This window comes from Melanotaenia boesemani, chromosome 6 (assembly GCF_017639745.1).
Source record: "Melanotaenia boesemani isolate fMelBoe1 chromosome 6, fMelBoe1.pri, whole genome shotgun sequence".
Lineage (NCBI taxonomy): Eukaryota > Metazoa > Chordata > Actinopteri > Atheriniformes > Melanotaeniidae > Melanotaenia > Melanotaenia boesemani.
In genome coordinates, this window is record NC_055687.1 from 1,585,948 (window position 1) to 1,608,368 (window position 22,421).

The window sequence follows — 22,421 nt, forward strand, 5'->3', positions numbered from 1 at the left end:
ACTGGCTCACTAGAAGGTTTTCTAGAAGAAAAGCTGAGTTTCTAGCCGTCTCCTCCCAGCTGAAGCAGCTGTTAGGATTGGCTTAGCAAGTGATCCCAGACATTTAGGAGATTTACGTAAATCTAAATTACTTCTAAATTAATTACTCTCAAATGTAAGTCGCTTTGGATAAAAGTGTCTGCTAAATGGCTGTAGAGTAGAATAGAGTAGGATTTTCAGACCTCCAATAGATAATCCATCATTAACTGACTAATATCTCATTGAACACATTGTTTTATAATCACTCAATTATGCCAGTAACATTCTCCGGCTGTAATCATCCAACATCATATTTATTTATTTATTTAGACATAAATGTTCAGAAATGTCATCTGGTTGCTTTTTACCTTCTTAATTCCTGTAGGAACAGTCAGGGTGGACTTGGTTTGTATATTACCCATTTATCTGAAACTTAAAAATAAAAGTAAAACTGCATAAAAATATTTAAAAGTTTTATCTACTCTTTAAATGTTCATCTGTTGTCTTAAAATTTAGACATTGTGTTTCCTCTACATTTCAGTAGTTCTTTTATCCCCTCATATTACTTCCCTAATATTTCGTGTATCAGTCGATTTGTTTTAAATCGTTTTTCACGCTGTATAATTACGTTTATACGACACTATTTAGAAGGACTACCTCATCTTTCTATTAGACAATCTGTGCAGTAACTAAAATTGACCACTAGGAGGCGCGAATCAAACGCTCTCTTCCGGTTTCCTCTGTGACCCGGATACATAACAACGGCTGGAAAGCTAGTCGGTTAGCTCCCCGGCTACGTGAGTCAGGCTGCTCATTGTAAACATTATAAACGGTTTGGCTTATTTATCTGCAGCGGGGCGTTTCGGTGGCGCTACAAGACGAAGCAAACTGAACCAACTCACCGAGAAACGGCATGGAGACGTTAAATCAGGCTAAAGTCTGACGCCGTTAGCAGCTGTTAGCAGTGTCACGAGAACTCAAGGGACGTCAACTACTGTCCCGTTATCATCAACAGACGGTAAATATCACATTTGCTATGTTTTTATTATAGTTGTTTTAATGGTTTGGATTACTGGTTTAAACTTTGTTGTCGCGGGGGAACAGTTAGCTTGTGTGTTAGCTCAACGGTGTCAAAATATTAAATCACGTGACAGCTCCTTCAGTAAGGACTGTCTGCTTCATCTTTTTGTGTCTCGAAGGCTCACGCGCTGTGACATCGAGACAAATTAATGATAAATTTACAGGTGATAGTCGCGTGTTGTAGGCGTGGCTTGACAGGAGCAGTTAATTAGCAGCACTGAGTCTCGTGAGGTACACATCTGGCCACATGGGAAAACACGTTTCTGGCTGGAGACACTGAAGTTCCGAGGAGGAGAGGCGCATTCTGGGGTCATTCTATCATTAATATGTGTCATGATGCCCTGCGATGGACCGGCCACCTGTCCAGGTGTACCTGCCTCTGCTAATTGCTGGGATAGGCTCCAGCTTCCTCTGGATGGGGCTATAAGTGGTATAGAAAATGGATGGATGGATATTTCATGATATACAATCATATAAAATAGTTAATTTAATCAATATTACAATAAAATATTTAATGTTTTATATAACATATAAAAATATAAAATATCTATGGCGGTGTATAAATCAATTATTTCTTCTAGTTTGAAATCTTAAATGTTTCATTTTTAGCACCAAACATGTTTAAAATTCATTTACACTGAAATACACTTTTGTTCTTCCTCTGTGAACTTTAGGTTATAAAACTTTGAGCTTGAGCTTTGAGCTGTTGTTTTATTAGTATTCTTATTCTAAGTATTAAGGATTTTAGCCGACTCGGCTGCGGTTTTAATGATTCGTTCTGTAAACCGTTTCCCAGATTTGTGGAGATGCGATGGGGAACCAGCTAGCCGGCATCGCCCCCTCCCAGATCCTCTCTGTGGACAGCTACTTCTCAGACATCCACGACCATGAGTACGATAAAAGTCTGGGCAGCACTCGCTTCTTCAAGGTGGCCCGGGCCAAACATCGGGAGGGCCTGGTGGTGGTGAAAGTCTTCGCCATCCAGGACCCCTCCCTGCCGCTGACCAGCTACAAACAGGAGCTGGAGGAGCTTAAAATTCGGCTGCACTCCTGCCAGAACTGCCTGCCCTTCCAGAAGACCTCCCTGACGGAGAAGGCGGCCATCTTGTTCCGTCAGTACGTGCGGGACAACCTGTACGACCGCATCAGCACGCGGCCGTTCCTCAACAACGTGGAGAAGCGCTGGCTCGCCTTCCAGATCCTCAACGCCGTCGACCAGGCGCACAAAGCCGGCGTTCGACACGGAGACATCAAGACGGAGAACGTGATGGTGACCAGCTGGAACTGGGTGCTGCTCACCGACTTCGCCAGCTTCAAGCCCACCTACCTGCCGGAGGACAACCCCGCTGACTTCAACTACTTCTTCGACACGTCCAGACGGAGGACATGCTACATCGCCCCTGAGAGGTTCGTGGATGGAAGCATGTTCACCACCGAGAGCGACCAGAACACGCCGCTGGTGGACCTGACCAACAACAACCAGAGGAGCCGGGGGGAGCTCCGGCAGGCCATGGACATCTTCTCTGCAGGTAAAGACACACCTGGAGGCAGCACAGGCCGGTCCAGTCCGACCAATCAGGACTGCCTCCAGCTTCAGAGGTCATGGATGTTCTCCTGTGTAAAGATGGAACTCGGTGTGATGCAGGCTGTGTGTGTTCTCAGGGTGTGTGATAGCCGAGTTGTTCACGGAGGGCGTTCCTCTCTTCGATCTGTCCCAGCTGCTGGCGTATCGGAAAGGCCACTTCCAGACGGAGCAGGTCCTCATGAAGATCGAGGATGGGAGCATCCGAGAGCTGGTAAGCTTCCCAGGTTTCTGCTTTTTCCTGCACATATTTCTTCTCACCAGTTAACGTGGTTGATATGATTCCTGCTTTACTTTATTACCAGAAAGGAGCAGATGATTATTACTTAATGTTTCAGCATCTTTGGTTCAAAAAGACGGTTGTTTGTTTTTCCATGAAAAATCTGTTCCTGAATCTCCAGTCTGCTATCACGGTGGTGTGTCCAGGAGATCTCTGTTTTCAGCATCAGTGGACCCGATGCTGCAGAGATTCTGCTGTCACGAATTCCTGGTGTCTCCTCTCCCTCAGGTGGCTCAGATGGTCCAGCGGGAGCCGGAGAAGCGTCTGACTGCAGAGGAGTATCTGAAGCAGCAGAGAGGGAAGGCTTTCCCCGACATCTTCTACACCTTCCTGCAGCCGTACATGGCTCAGTTCGCCAAGGAGACCTTCCAGTCTGCAGATGAACGAGTCCTTGTCATCCGCAAAGACCTGGACAACATCCTGCACAACCTGCGAGGAGGTGAGATGATTGGAGACAAAAGCTTTCTCAGAAAACGACATGGAGGAGTGTTTGATTGCTGACTGAGCATCTCCCTTCCAGGCTCCTCCTCCTCATCCCAGGATGGCAGAGATGCGGTGCTGAGCTCCAGGGAGGAGCAGGGCCTCATGGTGCTGGTGTCCGTCATCACTTCCTGCCTGCAGACGCTGCACTCCTGCGACTCGAAGCTGGCAGCGTTGGAGCTCATCCTCCACCTGGCCCCCCGGCTCGGCGTGGACATCCTCCTGGACCGCATCACGCCCTACCTGCTGCACTTCTGCAACGACCCCATGCCCCGCGTGCGTGCTCAGGCCGTCCGAACGCTGACCAAGGTGCTGGCGCTGGTGAAGGAGGTGCCCAGGAACGACGTCAACATTTACCCCGAGTACATCCTGCCAGGCATCGCCCACCTCGCTCAGGATGATGCCACCATCGTCAGGCTGGCGTACGCAGGTCAGACATCCAGAATATTCCCATAAAATCTCCTTGGCTAAACATTCCTCTCAGTAAACATGATGTAGCTTTAAGAGTGGAGCTGATCCTGAGCCAGCTGTTCAGAGCCGACCTCGCTGATGTTCCCACCACCAGCCCAGCAGGTTCCTGGATGTGTGGTTCAGTCCGCCTCCTCAGGAGCTCCAGACACAACAGAGCAGAGTTCTCTCTGATTCTGATCCCACCTCGGCTCCTCCGTCACAGAAAATGGAGGAGGTTATTCACCCATTCAGTTTCCATCGGCGCATCGTCAAAACTTGGCGGGATTTCTGCCGTTTTGTGGGTTCAAGATCTCAGCTTCCTGCTCTGTAGTCAGCTGATCAGCAACAGGAAGTCGGCTGTACAGTGACAGAAGAAAAGAATTAATCTGGAAAGAATTAAGGAAATAAATGAGGAAATATTTAGACAAAAGTATTTTATTTCTTTTCACATCGTTTTTCCTTTATTTTTATTCATTTATTGTCCCAGATTCTTTTCTCTGTTCTTCTTCTTTTGTGGCAGTCCTGTTATTGCAGTCAGCTGATGTTCCTGATTCATTCTTTGAATCAGTTTTCATGTTTCAGATGCACCAGTCACTTTGTTTACTGACAGGTGGATTCAGGAAGCAGAGTAAATGATAAAAAAGCATTTTAGGTCCTAATTATCACAGGCAGCTGAACTGTTAATCCTCCAGATAATCTACTGATAGTTTTCTCACCTTATGTCCTGATGATCTGGTTCAGTAGAACTACTGGTCTCAAGATTCTACTTTTCTTTAGCTGAGCCAGCTTTTAAATACACATTACGTGACTTTCAACGCGTGACGTTGCAGCTGAGTCACATGCTAGCAAGCAGATATAAACACACCGGCCGGTTTGAATGTCACCATGGCTGATTCAGCAAAGAAGACGTTATCAGAAAAGAAAGAGGGAAAGAAACAGAACAAGAGATGAGATAAAACGGTCTTTTACTGGAGAGATCTGTGAAAAGCAATTCCCAGAACCAGCAGGACAGACGTGGAGGTTTTATGTGGTTAATAATTCATCCTGAGAGTTTGACGCCAGAATCGGGTTCAGTTTTCATCCCTTTGTAAGGAAAATTAAAAGAGGCCTGAAAGCTGACATCTTTGTTTTTAAGTCAGAATCTTAAAGACATAAAAATCCACCAACACTGACCCATAAGACACGTCTGGTACTAACGTGTCGCAGCTCATTGGTTCATGTGTCCGTCTTCTCATACAACATGTAAAAACAGCGTCACATTTTCTTTTAGGGATTTTTCGTTCCCTCTGGTTTTCCCTTGGGAATCAGGGACTAAACGGAGTTCTGGGGGAGAAATTTTACCCTCGACCTGGCCCAGTAGAGAGGAAGTCCATTCCAGTCTGTTATCCCAGCCTTTCAGCATATGTGATGAAACGTGGCGACTTCAGTTGTTTCAGTCTGACATTCAGATCCAGAGAATGAGGTGTGAAAAGTTCTGTGTGGTTTCGATTTAAAGCAACAATAAAAACTGCCACCAGCTGTGGATCCGGCTGAAGAGTTCCTGGTCTATGCTCGGCCCTGTTGGCTCAAACGAGCCGTGAAACTCGGACTCAGGGATCAGGTCTTTCCTTCTTCTTTTCCTCAGAGAACATCGCCCACCTGGCAGAGAGCGCTCTGCGTTTCCTGGAGTTGGTTCAGGAAAACAACGTGAACACGGAGCAGGACCTGAGCGGCGAGGACGCCGAGGAATCGAACCACCCCAACGAAAACTACGACTCAGGTAGAGAAAGCGAGCCGAGCCTCGTGCTGCAGGCTGTGGTGTGTGTGTGACGGGTCGCTGTGTGTTTGACGCTCAGAGCTGCAGGCGCTCCACGAGATGGTGCAGCAGAAGGTGGTGACGCTGCTGAGCGACTCGGAGAACATCGTCAAGCAGTCGCTGATGGAGAACGGCATCACGCGGCTCTGCGTCTTCTTCGGCCGCCAGAAAGCCAACGACGTCCTGCTGTCCCACATGATCACCTTCCTGAACGACAAGAACGACTGGCACCTGCGGGGCGCGTTCTTCGACAGCATCGTGGGTAAGATGGCGTTCTGGTTTCCACCCGTCTGCAGGCTGCTTCCTGTCTCACCGGCGTGGTGGTTGTGTTGAAGGTGTGGCCGCGTACGTGGGCTGGCAGAGCTCCTCCATCCTGAAGCCGCTGCTGCAGCAGGGTCTGAGCGACACCGAGGAGTTCGTCATCTACAAAGCTCTGAACGCCCTCACCTGCATGTGTCAGCTGGGTCTGCTGCAGAAGCCTCACATCTACGAGTTCGTCAGCGACATCGGTGAGATCGCGCTGCAGATTTAATATTAAAAGTATTTTTATTGACTAGATAAAACTAATACACAGTTAAATAAGATTAAAAATAAAACAGCATCACTGTACATCTTTGTAGGCTCTACATCCTTCAATTTATCCTAAACAACTTCAGACCGGCTCAAAACTGCCAAACATTTGGTCATTTTTAGCATTTTAACTCTTTAAATTCCAGTTTGATTATTTAAACAAGTAGTTATTCATCAAACATTAATAGTTTCTACATAATAAATATCAGGGGATGAATATGTCAAATCATTAGTGTATTTTATGTAGAATCAGATTCTCCCTCTCGGGACCTTATTGGCCAGAAATGTCCCATTGACCTCCATTAAAACTACATATTTTAATCTCACAGTGATTCCAGTTTAAACTTATTCATTCTTTAATTTAAATTTTTAATCTTGAAGAAAATTCTACTGGTTTCTCATCGTAGGCAGATGGAGGAAATTATGGTATTTTGACCAGTTATATTATGGATCTGTGTGACCACCAGGGGGCGCTGAGAGCTTTGTTTGTGTGTGAAATAATTTTCTAATCAACATTTTATTAATCAGGAATTATTTTCTAATATTTTGTCACAGAAAATAATGAGTTGTGGGTTTTTTATTAATATGTAATAAAAGGAGCATTTAAATCGTTAAAATCCTAAAAATGATTGTTTTGTAGTTTTGTGCAAATCTGAAATTGTTCAAGTGAAAAATACTGATGTTGTGTTTTTTGCAGTTGTTTGTGCATGTTTGTTATTTTACATGAAGATCACCAGAGGGTTAAATACAGCAACATGGTGTAAAAGACGTGTAGAAAAACACACTAGATTTCAAAAGAAATTCAACCAAAAAGAAGAGTTATTGTAAAAATTCATCCCACCAGCTGAAACTCGGACAAAATGATCACGGAAAAAAGAAAAATGTACCAAAATGCTGGAAGAGAGCAGAACGGTTTTTATGTTAAAGAAATCTGCACCAAACAGCCCAAATTGGAGAAGTTTAAAGAACAAAAACAAATATATGTGTGTGTGTGTGTGTATATATATAAAAAATATTGTTGTCCCCTCGCCCTCTTTGGGCGGTCTCTCATCCATCCAAGCTCGGGTCCTCTACCAGAGGCCTGGGAGCTTGAGGGTTGAGGGTACCATTGAGCTGGCTCTATAGGACTTGCCTTACTCGTTGGAGGTATTTGGCTGTAGCTGCTTTTCTTGTGGCCTGTTCGAAGTTGCCATTTGCTTGTGGGATTCCAAGGTACTTGTAGCTGTCCTCAATGTCTGCTATTCTGCCGTCTGGGAGTAAGACCCCTTCTGTATGGACTACCTTCCTTCTCTTTGTCACCATCTGCCCACACTTCTCAAGTTCAAATGACATTACTGTGTCATTGCTGTAGATCCTGGTTGTGTGGATCAGTGAGTCAGTGTCTCGCTCACTCTTGGCGTACAGCTTGATGTCATCCATGTAGAGGACGTGACTGATGGTGGACCCATTCCTGAGTCGGTATCCATAGCTAGTCTTGGTGATTATTTGGCTGAGGGGGTTCAGACTTATGCAGAACAGCACAGGGGACAGGACATCTCCTTGGTATATGCCACTTTTGATGGACACTTGTGCAATTGGCTTGCAGTTGGCCTCAAGGGTGGTCTTCCACTGCTGCACTGAGTTTGCAATGAAGGCTCTTAGAGTCCTGTTGATGTTATACATCTCCAAGCATTCCATGATCTATGTGTGTGGCATTGAATCATAGGCTTTCTTGTAATCAATCCAGGCAGTGCACAGATTGGTATTCCTGGTTCTGCAGTCCCGAGCGACTGTTCTATCTACCAGCAGCTGGTGTTTTGCTCCTCTGGTATTTTTACCAATGCCTTTCTTTGCTGTGCTCATGTATTGATCCATGTGCCCACTTGTCTTAGCCGCTATGATGCCTGACATGAGCTTACATGTGGTGGGGAGACAGGTTATTGGCCGATAGTTGGATGGAACTGTTCCCTTCAGGGGATCCTTCTGGATCAGGATTGTCCGGCTTTCAGTTAGCCATTCAGGGTGGCTTCCATCCTTTAGCAGCTGGGTCATTCGTGCTACCAGGTGCTCATGGAGTGCAGTTAGCTTCTTCAGCCAGTAGGCGTGAACCATGTCAGGCCCTGGTGCTGTCCAGTTCTTCATACCTGAGACTCTTTGTTGAATGTCTGCCACTGTGATGGTCACTGGTTCTTTAGATGGGTGGCCAAGGCTTGGAGTTGTTGTTTGGCAGTTTCTAGTGCTTCAGGTATGGGCATCTGACTTTTCATTGCACCTTTCTGGAGCTCTGATAGTTGGCTCACTTCTCTCCGAGCTGCCTTGATTTTAGCCTCCAACCCTTCCATGGTGGAAATGTATCTTTATGGTTGCTCTTTGGTTGATAGCCAAGCACCTGAAGGATCACTGCTGCTGAGGTGTAGATCGCTCATTGGTTTCAGTGATGGTCATTGTAGGAATTGTTCTCAAGGCTGCATTCACATCTTCCAGGAGACTTTCCAATGGCACTTCACTCAGCCTCTGTAATTGGCGTCGGGGTTGCCTGATGTTCATTTTTGCCATGATTTTTGCAGTGATTGGGTATGAAGCCCCAATAAGCACAATCTCTGGATGGGGAGTTGTTGTTAACTCCCCCCTGACCTGGCACCCTGGCTCCCCCTTGCCGTAGCATTTGTGTTGTTGTTGTTGATTGTGGGTTTCAAAGATTCCATATTTCCCACATTCCCACCTGTAACCCCTCTGACTAGGGTTACTGAAGTAGTAGCATTCCAACAGAGTCTTGTTCTCGCCTCTCGTCCATTTCCGTCTCGTTCCAGTAGCCCACTTCTCGCTAGGGTGCTCTGGTTCCCCAGTACGTGACGCAGACGTTGTTTGACCGGGCGACGTCTGAGCCGGTATGTCTCGTGTTCCCTTATGGTAAATGGACTTGTACTTATACAGCACTTTTCTAGTCAGTTTGACCACTCAAAGCACTTTACACTACTTATCACATTCACTCATTCACACACACATTCACACCGCGATAGGCACATCGGGAGGCAACGTGGGGTTAAGTGTCCTTGGGCAAGACACTTCGGCATGTAGTCAGTGGAAGCCTGAAATTGATCCACCTACCTTCCGGTCGAAAGACGACTGCTCTTCCTCCTGAGCTACAGCCGTCCATCTCTCAGCATATGAGGTGGCAGTAGCGCAGAGGGTCTTGCCTAAGGACCCACACTAGGTGTTGGTAATTGCCCCGGCTGGAATGTGAATCTCCTGCCCCATCCTGTTGTTCCTGGTCAAACTCCACCTCCCTTAGGTTCTGGACAGGACTTATTTTTAAGTCCTGTCTCAGATTCCCAGGTGGACTTCGGCCTTTCCACCTCATCTAACCCAGTCAGAGCTTCTTCATCAGGATGACGAGGGTCATCGTCCTGCTGGAAGGTGGATCTCCGTCCTAGTCTCTAATCTCTGGAAGACTCGTTCCCTCAGTTCTGACCAGTTGCCCTGCCGATGGAAAACATCCCACATCATGATGCTGGCACCACCGTGCTGCACTGTGGTGATGAGAGGTGTTTGTTTGTTCCTCTGACCAGAAGAGACGAGGTGCTTTATTGTCAGCGTGAAAAGATGCGAAGAAACGGAATTTCCTTTGGCATCTCTCCATCAACCTGCAGGAAGAGAGAAAAACATAAATCATAAAACTGTGGCAGTACAAAAAGAAAAAAACATAATAAAAACAGAAAAACTTTCAAAGATTTACTTTTGTACAAAAGTTTAGCGTTTCATCCATGTTTTATATCAGGCCTCATCAGTTCTGTACCTACGTGGGGTTGACGGGGACTTATGGAGGCTACATCTCTGGGGATGAAGTTGCTCCAGGACGTTCGGGACAGGGATACTTCAGATGTTTCGGGCGGCTCCTTCATGTCTTGTGGTGAACTCATCCGTCAGCAGTGACTTGGGTGGTCCTTTGAACGGATCCAGCAGTTGCCAGTCTTTCAGGGTTTCCTTTGGTCTCTTATGATCCTCCATCAGGACTTTTCCATCTGGAACTTGTTTTGTGTCCGAACTTGTTGGATGTTCACGTTCCAGCTGAGTTTGAGGCCGCCTCGGCAGCTGCTGCATGACATCAGTTTTTTCCTCTCTTTCTCTGACCTGGTGGGTGTAATTTGTCCTCTGCTGCTTGCCGTAGCTCCATTCCTGTGCCATCCCAACCTGTGGATCCGTTATGGGGCGGTGGGCTTCATCACCGTGGTCGCACAGCATCTCAACGTGGCCGACGTCTACTGCAAACTGATGCCCCACCTCAACCCCTTCGTCACCCAGCCCATCATCCAGGTGAGTCCCTGTCATCATCATCATCCTCATCGTCGCACCTCCTCATCCCCGCAGTCTCTCCTCAGATCGATAAGGAGCTGGTTCTGCTGAGCGTACTGAAGGAGCCGGTGAGCCGCTCCATCTTCGACTACGCCCTGCGCTCCAAAGACATCGCCAGCCTCTTCAGACACCTGCTGCTGCGGCAGAAGAAGCGCGCCGGGTCGATTCCCGAGTGTCCAACTCCTGAGGACCCGGCCATCGCTCAGCTGCTCAAGAAGCTGCTGTCACAGGTCAGAAACACCACGCATCACTGAGGGGGTTGAAGCAGGATGCAGTCTGTCAGGTCTGAGGAAGTTAAGGCAATAATCTGAAAAATGTTTTTAAAGCGTGTCGACCGCTGATTTCTCCTCAACATCAACAGATCAAAAGCAAACTGTTCCAGTTAGATAAAATTACACTAAAGATATTTACAGAAGGCAAGAATGTGTGCATCACTGCAGAAAGACAGAATGTAAATATAATAAGATGTATTCACAGTAAAATGAAGAACAGAGAAATGGACTCAACTTTTTCATGGACAAGAGGTTGAGGTGAACCACCGTGAGTAGAGGATCCAGGATCATCAGGAGGTCAAGGGACAGTGAGGAGGAGAGCAGATCCGGTCCAGATGATCCCCCCTTAGTGATGAAGAAGAAGACAGGACTGTTGGTGTCAGTTTCCCCTCCTGCTGTCGGGCCTGAAATGAATCTGAAGTCTGGATCTGGTTAAAAGGAGATCTGTTGTTGCTTCAGGGAAACAGAAACAAACATGTCAGACTCACCGATCCCAGCCTGCTTTAAGCTGTGTGGTTAAAGCAGGTTGTTGACCACGTGTCCTTGAAATGAAGCTGCTGGACAGAAAAATTCCCTCAGAGTCTCGGAGAAGTTTTATTGATTTTGAAAACAAGATGGGATGGACATGTGTTGAAAGAGATCTTTGTGGAGGTCAGGAGAAGGTAGAATGAATTTGACATTTCATCTTCAGATTTAGCGCCAGGATTTTGTCCCGGTGGAGAATCTAAACAGGAAGTCAGAGGTGGCAAACAGACCGCTGCTGCCGATGTCTTCATCCTCAGCTTCATCATGTCTGTTTTCTAAATGTTCAGGTTAATTCATTCTGTATCATTCAGCATCCCGACATTACTAATGAGACAAAAGTTTTGCTGTGATGTGTTCAGCATCAGTTACCACGGTGATGTGTTCAGCATCAGTTACCACGGTGATGTGTTCAGCATCACGGTGATGTGTTCAGCATCAGTTACCACGGTGATGTGTTCAGCATCAGTTACCATAGTGATGTGTTCAGCATCAGTTACCATAGTGATGTGTTCAGCATCAGTTACCACGGTGATGTGTTCAGCATCAGTTACCATAGTGATGTGTTCAGCATCAGTTACCATAGTGATGTGTTCAGCATCAGTTACCACGGTGATGTGTTCAGCATCAGTTACCACGGTGATGTGTTCAGCATCAGTTACCATAGTGATGTGTTCAGCATCAGTTGCTAATCTTACAGGTCAAAGGATCGTCCTTTGTGACCTGGTTTTCAGGTGTTTGCTGATGTTTTAAGATGGAAACAGTCAGATGACGTGTGAACAACTTGTTTCACTCCTCAGATTTCCTCCAGCATCTTTACTGATCTAGGAACACGGTGACATAGTCTAAAAATCTGGTTCAGTACAGGTTTGAACAGACCTCCATCTTTTTTCCATCTCAGGGGATGACAGAGGCGGAGGAAGACAAGCTGCTTGCGCTCAAAGACTTCATGCTGAAATCCAACAAGGCCAAAGCCAACATGGGCGAGCAGAGCCACCTGGGGGAGGCGGTCCAGACCGGTGTTATCGATCTGGCCATGCTCGGCATCACCGGCCGCCAGGTGGACCTGGTCAAACCCAAGACCGAGGCTGAGGACAAGAGAGGTAAAGGTACACACCGTGGTCTTCATCAGCCCTCAGAGTGTCTTTGATCTGCTGATCACAGCATGTTTATCAGGATTAAACTGCTGGGTCGTGTGTTGACATCGTCTTAGTCTAAAGATCCTCATGATGTTTTTATCCCAACTCCTGGGTACTGCAGTCTGATCTCAGATCCATGAAGTAAACTCTGAGTGTTTGGGTTCCTCCTCTGTAATGACCGGGTTTCTGCTGCTGTAACGACTTCAGACTGCAGCAGAAAGTCTGCAGGAAGCTCTGCTCCAATCTTCCTCATTAATCATTTTCCTTCTGGCTCTGAACGCTCGACAGAAGTCAGATCCTCCTCAGCATCAGGCTCTCACAGTTTGACACGGTGTGAAAATCTGTCTGAGTTCAGGTTCTGATTTATTTTATCATTCATGAAGCTTCCAGAAAGCACCTGCTGCGTCCGTTGGACGTCTAACTTCCTGTTTGTCCTGCAGCCAGGAAGCACACCAAGCAGGACTCGGCCATGAACGAGGAGTGGAAGAGCATGTTCGGATCCCAGGAGCCGCCGGCCACGCAGCCCGTCACGGTAAACACACACACACACATGCGCAATGAGTGTGTTTACAGGCAGGTTTGTGTGTCTGTGAAAGGTCACGCCCACACAGGTGAACTCCTGCAGGTTGGAAACAAGGTGGCTTGTCGTCATCATGGAGCCCATAAACACATCTAGTGATTACCTTCAGTAATAATACAACTACAAATCCAAAAAGTTGAATCCCATGAAGTCATATTTTCTTCCCAGTAGAAGATAAACATCACATCAGAGGATGAAACTGAGACGTTTCACCATGTGATGAAAATATGAGCTGATAGTGAATCTGATGGAAAAAGTTGGAACAGGAGCAACAAAAGGCTGGAAAAAGTACCTGCTACAAACCAGAAACACCTGGAGGAGCTTTGGACAACTAACCAGGTTACCTGAGTCTCTCAGATGGAAAGATGGACAAAGGTAACTAACCAGACAAACCTTAGACTTCAGGAGATGATGTAATCCTAGGTGGATGCTGATGAGTCCTATCAGCATCTGAAACATGGTTCCTGGCGGTCTTCACGTCTAAACTGACCAGGCTGCGTCAGTCTGTTCTGATCGGTCTGCTCCACTGTGCGTGGTGGTGTGATAGATGAAGCAGGTGGTGGAAACCTTCCTCAGAGGTTTTCTCCATATTAACATGACAGCATCACACAGCTGCTGCAGGTTTGTCGGCTGCATCCATGATGAGAATCTCCCGTTCCTCCACATCCCAAAGCTGGATTCTGAGCCGAGCATCTGAATGTGGAGCTGAAATGGAGACTCATCAGACCAGCAACGTTTCTCCATCTTCTATTGTCCAGTGTTGGTGAGTGTGTGTGAATTGTAGCCTCAGTTTCCTGTTCTTAGCTGGCAGGAGGCACCTGGTGTGTCTTCTGCTGCATCCTGGTCCAGACAACTGCTGCTCTGGATGTTTTCTCTTCTTCAGACCATCTCTGGAAACCCTGGAGATGGTTGGCTCGTTAGATATTAGTGGTAACAGGAGGTTGAACTTTGTTGTGAATCTTTGCTCTTAATCTTTCAGATTTTTATCAATAGTCATACAGAGACCAGAACCTGGACTTGGATGAGTCCACCTACCAGATTAAACACTGAAATGTGACGTCTGCATGAGTGAAGAAGCAGAACAGAAATGAGTCTTTTTAAACATCAAACTGACTTTTTAAGTTTACGAGCTGAACCTGGATTTGATCTGGAGGCTTTGACAGATTAAGGAGTTCAGATTTTAGAATTTTGACTGAAACTTGAACAGTTTTCAGTTTTTAAAGTGCTGCAGATTCACAGTGAGGTTCTAACAGGGTGTTTCCATGTTCAGCTCAGAGCCAGAACGACTGATCACATGGTCCATCAGCTGTTTCTACTGACAACAAACAGTCCAACATGGCGACTGAATCCTGAACAAATCGTCAGTCTTTATTCCCTGAGTTAAGGTTCATGTGTTTGTAGGCTGCAGAGGGGCCAGTGGGTCAGATGAGGAAGACCACTGTGGCCCCGGCGATGCCCGTGCTGCAGTCGGTGGCGAGTGGCCCCGCCTACCAAAGACGCATCAACACCTGCAAGGCGGAGCTGCAGCAGCTGGTGCAGCAGAAGAGGGAGCAGTGCAGCGCCGAGCGCATGGCCAAGCAGATGATGGAGAGCGCCGAGTGGGAGAGCCGGCCTCCTCCTCCAGGGTGGCATCCCAAGGGTCTGCTGGTCGCCCACCTGCACGAGCACAAAGCTGCCGTCAACCGGATCAGAGTCTCGGACGAACACTCCATCTTCGCCACGGCGTCCAACGATGGCTCCGTGAAAGTCTGGGACAGTCAGAAGATGGAGGGCAAGACCACAACCACCAGGTGGGTCCGTCTGGCTGCTCGCCGACCCGGCCTGCTCAGGTTGTCAGAAAGGATCCTGAACCCATCTCTCTGTGTTCTGGTTCTGGTCTTGCAGGTCCGTGCTAACTTACTCTCGTATCGGCGGTCATGTGAAGACGCTGACCTTCTGTCAGGGGTCCCATTATTTAGCCGTGGCTTCGGACAACGGATCCATCCAACTGCTCGCCATCGAAGCAAACAAACCACCAAAGTCCCCCAAAGTGCAGCCATTTCAGACCAGGTACTGGAAACCCGACCGGATCCAGTTCAGACCTACGTTGGTTCTGGAAGTTGATATGTTTGCTCATCTCCTCGTGGTCTTGTTTTAGGTCTCTGGACCTGCAGGAGGACGGTTGTGTGGTGGACATTCAGCACTTTAACTCGGGCGCCCAGTCGGTTCTGGCGTACGCCACCGTCAACGGCTCGCTGGTGGGCTGGGACTTGCGGTCCAACTCCAACGCGTGGACGCTGCGCCACGACCTGCGACTCGGACTCATCACCTCCTTCAGCATCGACATGCACCAGTGCTGGCTCTGCTTGGGTCCGTCTTAGATCAGCAGAACAAGTGTGTGTGTTTTTATCCTGCTGATGTTTGCTCTTCCTCGACACCTGCAGGTACGAGCAGCGGCACCATGGCCTGCTGGGATATGCGCTTCCAGCTCCCCATCTCAAACCACTCGCACCCGGCCCGGGCGCGAGTCAGACGGCTGCTCATGCACCCGCTCTACCAGTCATCTGTGATCGCAGGTCAGAGACGCCACCAGTACGGTTCAGACCAGAGTCTGAACACACACTCATCCGCTTGTGTTTGTGTGTGTGCAGCCGTCCAAGGGAACAACGAGGTGTCGATGTGGGACATGGAGACCGGAGATCGGAAGTTCACCCTGTGGGCCAGTTCTGCTCCTCCACTGTCTGAGATGCAGGTAGGGCTGGGGTGTGATGACAGAAAACACACACACAATGAGCGGCTGCAGCGTCACCATGGAGACAGAAACAAAGGACGACGCTTTGACAGGGATATTTAAGTGTACACACACACAGCTGGTTTGTTTGTTGTCATTAAAGTCTCTTTTGTTCTAAACAAATATGTTATGATTTGTTTTATTTACTGTGGTGTTTGGTGTGTGTGCTGCAGCCGTCTCCTCACAGTGTTCATGGGATCTACTGCAGTCCAGCTGATGGGAACCCTCTGCTGCTGACAGCCGGGTCAGACATGAGGATCAGGTGAGCCCAGACCGGTACTCCAGGAAGTAGGATGAAAAAAAGTCTGGCTTAAATCTTGTTTAAGTTCTGGTACATCATCGTGGCTTAATGAGTCCCAGCTGAGTTCCCACGGTAACTGGTGCTGGTGAACCCAGCCTTATCCGGACCAGGATAACTGTCCAGCTCAGGGGTACCCAGATCCAGTCCTGGAGAGCTAGTAACCTCTTAGGTGCATCCCTTCTCCAACACACCTGAATCAAACGAATGTCTTGTCACCAGGCCTCTGCAGAACTGAATGACTTGCGATTGAGGGAATTTTGTTCAGCGTTCGCTGATGAAATCCAAATAAAGACAGAAAACAGGTTTCTGGTTTTTAATTAAAAATTTCAGAGGAAACAAAGTAAAACCAACTGCAGATCCTCCTCACGAGTGAAAACAGATAACGGTTAAACAGACTTACTGAAAACCTCCAAATCTTTAAAAAAACTGGTCCATCCCAGCAGTGATGCCAACATTTGGTTCTGTTCTGGTCACCAGGTTCTGGGACCTGGCCTATCCTGAAAGGTCCTACATCGTGGCAGGGGGAGCCAACGATTCGCTGCACTGTCCGTCCGTCCTCTACAGCCGCAAGATCATCGAAGGGACGGAGGTCGTTCAGGTACACACACACACACATTCCTGTCTAAGCACAAGTGGAGGACTGAGTAAATTAACCCACAGAGCAGGGACCTCTTAATGAAGTGTCTTTGTTATACCTTTAACACGTCGCTGTTTATATATGTAGATGTACACATTTGACATGTCGCTGCAGACTTCTTCTTCTTTTTCTACCACCTTTCTGAGGACCTGTCTGAAACCTTGAAAGGTCCATAAATAACTTCTGGAGGCCATTAACAAAGAAAAAATATTTTTGCAAAAATGTCCTTACTGCGGGTCTTCATGATGATAGCGAAACACACAGACACACACTCCTCTGTTTTTCAATGGTCACATGACACCATTGTGTCTCTTCAGGAGATCCACAGCAAACAGAAGAGCGGCGCCGCCGAGGATTCGCCTCGCCGTGGTCCAGAGTCCCTCCCTGTTGGACACCATGACATCATCACTGACATTGCCACCTTCCAGACCACGCAGGGCTTCATCGTCACCTCGTCCAGAGACGGCATCGTCAAAGTGTGGAAGTGAGGATGAGCGACACCAAAACCCTTTTACGTCAGAAACAAACGTCTGGCTTTTTCATTGGCTGCTCTCCTTCTTCCTCATCTTCCTCTTCCTCAAGTCTGCGTCTGGAAAAGTCAAAACTTTAACCTCAAGACGACACTCAGTAAATTATTCCCACTCAGCTCATTTCTGCATTGAATCTGATAGACGTGGAGTTCTGAGCTGACAGAAACCGGTCGGAGTGAAGCATCACCAGAGGATCTACGGTCCTGAAACCATGAAACTTCCTGGTCCGGATTCTCCCCTGATGCGTCGTCCACCTCCCCCCTCTTCCACCTGAAACATCTGCTTTGTTTGGTTTGTCCCTTTTGGGCCACCATAGCTGCATGGTGGAGGAAAAGGAGGCGATCTGCCTCCTGTCTGGATAAAATGGTGAATTTCTCACGAGTGAATAACTTAAACAAAAACAACAGAATATTTAAATATAATTCAAATATTTAAATATAGTGACGATATTTAAACAAAGTAGTTAAATTTAAATATAGTCTCTATTGAGTATGTTTATTTAAATAAATTTAAATATACTCACTATATTTTAATATATTAGTTATATTTAAATAGATTTAGATATAATCTGCTTGTTTGGTGCAGAAACGATGTTCGTGTTGAGCGTAGAAAAGTCCAGAAAATGTTTCTCTGACCTCCAGACCAGCAGCTGTCCAGTTCTGGAAGCTCTGTTTGGGAAGGTTCGGACTCATCTGGACATTTTGAGTGTGAACTGACGGAGATGATGTTTGTGGATGATGATGAGCAAATATTCAGATAAACGCATTAATCGTATCTTTGGACTCATTAGCTTGGTGTTTGATCAGAATCAATAAAGCGAGAATCGTTTGTATTTAAACATTTTCAGAAAGTTGGATGAGAAGTGACTGAACGCTGCAGAATCATGTGACCTTCGTTTTTCTGTTCAATAAACCCAACCAGCAGAAAAGAAATGAGCCCTGATGTTTTATGTCCATACCTGATAGGAAATCTGCTGACCTCATTGTTTACAGCGATCAGCTGATAGAGGATTGTTTGAAGGACAAGGTAAACTATTCCACTAAGGGTCATTCCACATCTCTCACCACAATGTACAAAGACTAAGAAAACACAAAACGCCTTTTAAATAAACACAGAGAAGAAAGAATTAAAAGCAAGTAGAGCTAAAAGACGATGGGAAAACATGGTGAATAGAATAAAGTCATTACCTTACAAACCCTCGCAGAACCTGACATCCTCTGGCACTGGTCTTCTAATCCTTCCTAAACCAGGACACGTACCCACGGGGAGGCATCTTTTCAACATTATGGCCCCGGCTCTGGACCAGCCTGCCGGAGGACCTCTGGACCAGCCTGCCGGAGGACCTCAGTTCATGTTCATGTTTTTAAGAATAGGCTCAAAACTCACCTTTTAATTTGGCTTTTACTTAGTTTTTATTGTTTAAGTGTGGATATTTTTAGTATTTTTATTTATTTTTATTTTATTCTATTATTTATTCTTTCTAGTTTTTACTGATTATTTTTTCCCTGTGTTCCTAAGAGGGAGCCCTCTGCACTGGGGGCTGGGCCGGAGTGCCTTCCTTGGTATTGGTCTCTTTTCTGGTGCCCGTGTTGGTGCCCTGGTCGCTGTGGTTCGGCCGAATCCTTGTGCAGACGGCTCCTGGGATAGTGTTTTGGCTCCTCTGTGCTCGGCTACATATTAATCTGACTGTGTGTGTGTGTGAATATGTATATGTGGAGATGGGGGCAGGGAGCATGGTGGGAAGAGGGTTGGTGGGTTATTCTTTTTAATTCTTTTAAAACCTGTAAAGCACTTTGTGTTACATTTCATTGTATGAAAAGGGCTTTATAAATAAAGTTTGATTTGATTGATGTCATTTTTTTCTGAACACAGAATGTAAAATGAACAAAAACCCGGACTGATTTACGAGCTGAATGTCTCCCAAGCATACTGAGATGATACTGAGAACGCGGCAGGACGACGGGCGGACCCGTCCTGCTCCGGACCCGTCCTGCTCCGAACCCGTCCTGCTCCGAACCCGTCCTGCTCCGGACCCGTCCTGCTCCGAACCCGTCCTGCTCCGGACCCGTCCTGCTCCGGACCACTCTGAGGTCTCCAGATCCGCCTTCAGCACCGCATACGAGCCGTTTTCAGCACGTCAGCTTCACATTTGTCTCATCTGGGTTTTCATCAATAAATATGGTTAGAAAAATGCTTCTAAACATTTTTCAAACATTCATGTGTGGACTTGTTTCTTCTGGTCTCTCCTGTAATCAATAACCCATCAAATACAGAGAAGTGTGTATGAAATGTGAGCGGTTCAGTAGAAACCTGGATGTTCGGACTTTTTAGGCTTCATACTCAGTTTTTGTGGATATTTAGTTTTTGTTGAATTAGTTTCATGTTTGCTTTTATTCTTAAAAGGAAAGTTCCTTTCCTACATTTGAACTTTTATGTTCTCATTTTGTCAGGAACATTAGACAAAATATTGATCATTTATCATGAATTTTCGGCAGGATTTTGATGAGGAGTCAAACCGAGTCGTCCAGGTGAAACTGACGCCATGTTTCTCGTCTTCATCTGTTTTTTTAACGGATTTTATTTGTAGTTGTTTTTTCTCTCCGACAGAAACCGGTCTGACTTCTTCCTGCTTCTGAGAACTCAGGAAGATGAGTGAATCATCTTCTGTGGGCGGGGGAACCTGACAGGAAGTTCATCGACCTTCCTTCAACAATAAAAGACTTCAGTTACTGTAGAAATGTTTCGGTTCAGCTCCCGTTATTATTTGTATTTAACCATCAAAGAGACGGTGGTAGAATTCATTTCAATAGATTTTCACCTTCTGGCAGCCTGATTTTTTTTTTTAAAAATCTGATTTATTGATACTTTTCACAATTCATTCATTCTCTGTACCGCTTAGTCCAGGGGTCAGTCCTCCAGGGGTCAGTCCTCCAGGGGTCAGTCCTCCAGGGCCGCTGTCCTGCAGGTTTTCAGTGTTTCCTGTTGACTCGAATGAAATAGATCCAGCAGCCTATTAAGTTTTGCACAATGACTCATTGATTTCAGTCAGGTGGTTTTGGAGGACACATCGAAAACCTGCAGGTTTGTGGCCCTCGAGGCCCGGAGCAGGGCACCCCTGGCTTGGTCCGTAACAGGTTGCAGGGAAGCTGGAGCCTATCCCAGCATTTTATCACCAAAACAAAGAGCAACTGAATTCCTGCTGTCATTTAATTTATCCATAAAATCTCATAGTACCAGTCCAGACTTTTAGAACCAGTTTTTCCAGGTTTTTACTGGAATTCTAGCAGCTCAACGTCTCATTGTTCTCTAAACATATATAAACGTATGACTGTATATTGCCGTACTTGAATTATTGTGTGGAAGTCTGAGGCAACACTTACAAATCCTCACTCCGTCAGTTGTGTGCTCTTCAGAAAAGAGCCATTAGGATGGTTCATAAAGTGGGGTTTAGGTTTAGGGCCACGTTAATGAGCTATTTATAAACTCCTGTTTATTAAATTAATGTATAAAGGTAGGAATAAACAATCATTTCAGAGCCAGTGGAGAACGAACAACACTGAAGAGAAGGTGCACATCCGTCAGTGGGGTGAGGGTTTGGAATGAGCGCAGCCAGAAACTAAAAATGAGCGCAGCCAGGAACTAAAAATGAGCGCAGCCAGGAACTAAAAATGAGCGCAGCCAGGAACTAAAAATGAGCGCAGCCAGGAACTAAAAATGAGCGCAGCCAGGAACTAAAAATGAGAGCAGCTAGAAACTAAAAATGAGCGCAGCTAGGAACTAAAGCAACATTCAAGTATAAGTCTGTTTAAAAAAACCCAGACTGTTGATCTGCACCAAGTATAACTTGGTATACTTGAGGTGAATTGAAGTAATTTAGATGGTATAAACTGACAGATATACAGGAGTAATTAGGGATATGACTGTAGAAATTTGGATGGGTGTGTATGTAAGCACGCCACAGCAACATGGGTGTATTGGCGTTATTAGGTTCGGGTCTTAATGTGGTATTCTGGGTAATTGGTTTGAGCTGAAAATGACTACAATAAGACTTTAATTTTCTTAATATGATGCAGTGTGGATGTACTTGTGTGTATGTTTATGTATGGATATATATTTATAAATATGGCTGATGTAACTGTGTAGGCATTAAATGCATGTAGGTGTGTGTATGTATGTTAAGGGATGTTTGGGGTGTGTATGGGGGCATGTGTGAATGTATGTGCATATATGTGGATAGAGGAATGACTGTATATATGGTGGGGAGTGATTTCTGTATGTGAACTTATGAATATGTACATGTATGCATGGGTTTGAGGTATGTATATGTATGTATGTAGGTGTGGGTACATATATAGATATATGGGTGTATGGGTATGTATTTATATATATATCTTTACACATGCATAATTTCTCCTTCTAAAAACATAAGTAGGGATGCAGGATAATTGTATAAGGTAACTATTCATCTTTTGGGTGAGGGGTAGGAGGAAATAAGCTTTACTTCTTCCTACCCCTTTTCGGACATGTCGATTGGTATAAATATTCTGCCAGATGGCTACGTATGTTATTGGTAAAGAAGTGACCGTCTGAAATAAACTGAACTGAACTGAAAATAAAACCACAGTTTTAGATCCAGTTTGTCTCAGATTGGTGAAGCTCTGTCCATCTTTCCATCTGAGAGACTCTGCCTCTCTGAAATGCTCCTTTTATACCAGTCATGTTACTGACCTGCTGCCAGGTAACCTGGTTAGTTGTCCAATGCTCCTCCAGGTGTTTCTGGTTTGTACCAGGTACTTTTCCAGCCTTTTGTTGCTCCTGGTTCTACTTTTTCCAGACATGTTGCTGCATCAGATTCACTATCAGCTCATATTTTCATCACATGGTGAAACGTCTCCGTTTCATCACCTGACATGTTTTTATCTTCTACTGGGAGTAAAATATGACCTGATGAAATCTGGAAATTATTGCTCTGTTTTTCTAACATTTTACTAAGCATCCCAACTTCTCACATTAGCAGTGAACGCTAAGACCGCGGGCAAGCCAAGTTTATTCATACAGTACATTTCATGTACAAGACAATTCA

At 46.0% G+C, this 22,421-nt stretch overlaps 1 protein-coding gene across 1 annotated transcript; it reads left to right on the top strand.

The window, feature by feature from the left end:
• The first annotated feature begins 766 nt into the window (after positions 1-766).
• On the top strand, positions 767-18,266 carry pik3r4 (phosphoinositide-3-kinase, regulatory subunit 4). The gene is made up of 20 exons (XM_041989100.1): positions 767-1,036; positions 1,895-2,627; positions 2,761-2,894; positions 3,189-3,399; positions 3,481-3,870; positions 5,515-5,649; positions 5,726-5,947; positions 6,021-6,194; positions 10,403-10,548; positions 10,614-10,817; positions 12,283-12,484; positions 12,961-13,052; positions 14,502-14,890; positions 14,985-15,149; positions 15,238-15,449; positions 15,524-15,655; positions 15,731-15,831; positions 16,044-16,132; positions 16,649-16,769; positions 17,126-18,266. Exons 2-20 carry the CDS (start codon positions 1,910-1,912, stop codon positions 17,294-17,296), a joined length of 4,008 nt encoding a protein of 1,335 aa, XP_041845034.1. The 5' UTR covers positions 767-1,036; positions 1,895-1,909; the 3' UTR covers positions 17,297-18,266.
• Positions 18,267-22,421: the final 4,155 nt, after the last annotated feature.